Source organism: Cottoperca gobio, chromosome 16 (assembly GCF_900634415.1).
Source record: "Cottoperca gobio chromosome 16, fCotGob3.1, whole genome shotgun sequence".
Taxonomy (NCBI): domain Eukaryota; kingdom Metazoa; phylum Chordata; class Actinopteri; order Perciformes; family Bovichtidae; genus Cottoperca; species Cottoperca gobio.
This window is the reverse complement of record NC_041370.1, coordinates 6,705,461-6,708,838: the sequence shown is the minus strand read 5'-3', so window position 1 is coordinate 6,708,838 and position 3,378 is coordinate 6,705,461. Positions and strand designations below refer to the sequence as shown.

At 37.7% G+C, this 3,378-nt stretch overlaps 1 protein-coding gene across 3 annotated transcripts in view; it reads right to left on the bottom strand.

The window, feature by feature from the left end:
• Positions 1-1,232, bottom strand: part of fli1rs (Fli-1 proto-oncogene, ETS transcription factor-related sequence) — a 14,884-nt gene extending 13,652 nt beyond the window's left edge. For 2 of the 3 annotated variants that reach the window (XM_029450990.1, XM_029450992.1), the window contains exon 1: positions 1,074-1,232. In XM_029450990.1, coding sequence (XP_029306850.1) covers positions 1,074-1,091 — 18 coding nt within the window. In that variant the 5' untranslated portion in view covers positions 1,092-1,232. Of the gene's footprint in view, positions 1-556; positions 827-1,073 lie in introns of those variants that run through there. The other variant, XM_029450991.1, reaches the window with a different exon arrangement.
• Positions 1,233-3,378: the final 2,146 nt, after the last annotated feature.

Below are 3,378 nucleotides of genomic sequence, written 5' to 3'. Positions count from 1 at the left end.
TTTTCGTTTCAGAATGTCCTCATTGTTCCTGCACTGGCCCTTTAATAACTCATTATTTATTTCATAACGAAAATAATGTAACTTGATTAACTTAAAAATGCATCAACCGACATGTAAATATATTTTCTTTAAACGAAACAAGAGAGACATGAGTATAAGCTACACTTATTAGTTCCTCAATCCTCTGAGGCCTCTTTTATTCAAATGCGTTTTTTTCTAGTTTCACTAATGGCTTAATAAGAAAATATAAAACTTAAAATAAAAGCCTTCTAAGGGAATGTCACACGCACATTCGTTAAAAAAAACATCAATCTGTTGAGGCCTATATGCGTGGCCGACATCATCAGATACAAGTTTGCCTTTTTTTCCGTTGCGCAATAATCAGTTTTCAGTGTAAACTTTATTTTAAAAAAGTGCTTTTCGATTTGAAGTGCTGACACGAAGTCTTTTATGTCTGCATTATTGTTTAGAAGATGTGGAATTGAAACATTTAGCCTTTTGCGTTGGTTTCGTCTGGAGAATATTAACAGATGTAAAAGCGTGAAATGTGAAATACCAGTCATCTGATAGAAATGGGTCCTCCTGCTCTGCTGAAAAGGGGCTCTCACTGCATCCAAATTGATCCGTGGCGCCTCCATGGACACCTGCCTTGTGCGCACCAATAAAATCCAGCATCTCTTCATTTAAAGTTTGTAAACCCGCTAAATGTTCAGAAAATGTCACTCTCCCTGCGTTATTTTTTGAGTATGTGTTCCGTGGATAGTGATCTCCCATTTACAGAAAGTAACACATCAATTAGAAGAAGAAAAAAAAAACAGAAATGTGTTTGGAAATCCTCTTTTACGCGTGTAACCGGTCACCAATTAGTGTTTTTATCTGAGTGTAAAGATGTAGTGGTTAGTTGTGTTATTATAGAGCCGACATACGACCACGAACGGGAAGGAAGAGGAAATTTTGTACAAGAAGGAAAGAGTGGGGAGCTCGCTTTGACTCTCTCACTCAGCAGACTGGTGTGGGTGGCTGCCTTTCATTTTCACCACCAGCAGCAACGTTAAAAACGATTAAACACTTACCTTTATCGTACAGTCCATTGCAGCAGCCTCGCAGTCTTTGTCATTTAGTCGTTTTTATAAATGTTGCAGCTAATTTAGCCTTCTAACCTCACTTCAATGCATGCAGGGGTGCATTGGCTCTATGGCGCAAACCATTGCAGTTACAATTTTTTGCTCACAGACCAAAACCGGATGACGAGTTCTCTCTCTCTCTCTCTCTCTCTCTCTCTCTCTCTCTCTCTCTCTCTCTCTCTCTCTCTCTCTCTCTAAATTGGGAAGTGAAGTCACTTTTTAACACTGAAAGCTTCTCATGAAACCGACACTTACTGCTCAGAAGGAAAAACAAAAGGCAAGTTTGTGTGTTGTGTGTGTGTGTGTGTGTGCGTGTGTGTGTGTGTGTGTTACAGTATATTCATGTGTTATTGGAAGACATGACATAAAAGTGGAAACACTCACAATCGTTCATTTAAAACAACAGATTCTTAGTGTTTGCAGCCACAGAGAAGCGAAAGGGGCCACTGAAGGCTGGAGGCCTGTAAAGAGTCAGAAGAAAAACAGCTTTGGTGGTTAAAAGAAAAGACATCTATACAAGATGTGCACTTTCAGGAGACATGTCATATATAAATGCTTAAATGGCACATTAGACACCAGTATATGTATAGTAATGTATAATATAATAATAATTTCACTGGAATAGCTTAACCAGATAACATTAGATACTTGGAAAACAGTTTTTAAAACAGGTGTAAAAACTCAAATTCCCTCTTTTTGTTACTGTTCTTCCACAGCAGGAAACTTTTATACTAAAAACACAAATCAAATATCACTTGAGTTGTATCAATGTCATTAAAAACTCTTAATCCTCATGATTGTTTGCACTTTTTGTAAGTCGCTTTGGACAAAAGCGTCAGCTGTAATGAACTGTAATGTTAATATAATTAGATTTTTAATGAAATGAAATAGTTGCAATTAATTTGTCATTGAACTAATCGATTAATCTACTCATCGTTTCAGCTCCACTGGTAACCAGAAACCAGTGAATCCCAACAGGTCGAAGGTTAAATCTGAGGGGTTGCAACATAGGAAAGCAGACTCATTTCTGGTGCACAAAATGTTCTTTTTATTTCTATTTTTATAATCTTTGCTTTTTTTTTCTTGTGACTTAATGGTGGAATAAAGTCATTTGGTGTTAACAACAGATATAAAGAACCACTGTCCTAAAATGCAACCAAGGATGTAAGTAACATCTACTTTCTTGCACGCACCGATTGATTTATATTTGTATGAATGTTTATCTTTTGAAGGCCAGTATGGACAGGACGAATCATTTGAGAAAGTAAACCCTGTTTTAATGTTCACTTGGGCACCTGGCTGTTGTTTTAGGGCAGACTTGATAACATGTCAACCTATAATTCAACTTCTTAAACGTTCGTGAGCATTTTTAATCGTCCATGATCCTGCTGAATTAACAAAAGTCACTTTTTTAAGCCTTGGAACAATTGTTGAAAGTGACTCCACACAAAGATGACCATAGGAAGTTGTAAAGCAAAATTAAATGTCTTTAAAAACTACTCCTCAGTTACATATTGAGACTAAATATCAGCACTTCCTGTCACTGCACAGGCAGTGGTAGAATAACTAAGTACATTTACTCAACTGTAGATAAGTAAGCACTTTAGATACTTGTAGTTTACCTTATTATTTTCTTTTCAGGACGCTTTCACCTTCTATTCATTACATCTCAGAGGGGAGTATTGTACTTTTTACTGCACTACATTTATCTGACGGCTAATAATCTAATGATGTAATATATGTACAACAGTCACAGGGGGCGTTTTTCTACATTGATTACTTTTACTGTTAATGCTTTAAGTAGCCTACATTTTCCTTAATATACTTATACATACTTTTACATTGTCTGCTGAACATTAGGGCACATTTAGGTGTTAACCTGCCAAAGAGTTGATTTCCCTAAAACATGTTTTAATGAAACGTCTACTACTCCAGAGTACCATTCAAAATTTTATTATTTAAAATGTCCTGCAGATTTGGTGCTTTTGTGTTGCTCCGTGACAGTTTACTTTACCCCACTGTGTCACGTGGACTCCTGATAGTTCACTGCAGACGGTTGTTAATCACCTCGTGTTGTGTAACTTTACCCCGGCTGTGTCCTTGTCTTGAGGTGGGGCTCCCAATCACGACTCCCGTCTCTCGCAGACGCGCACGATTTCACCCAACTCCACTTTTCCAGATGGAGCTGGCGGTCAGTGTGTGTGTGTGTGTGTGTGTGTGTGTGTGCGTGTGTGTGTGTGTGTGCGTGTGCGTG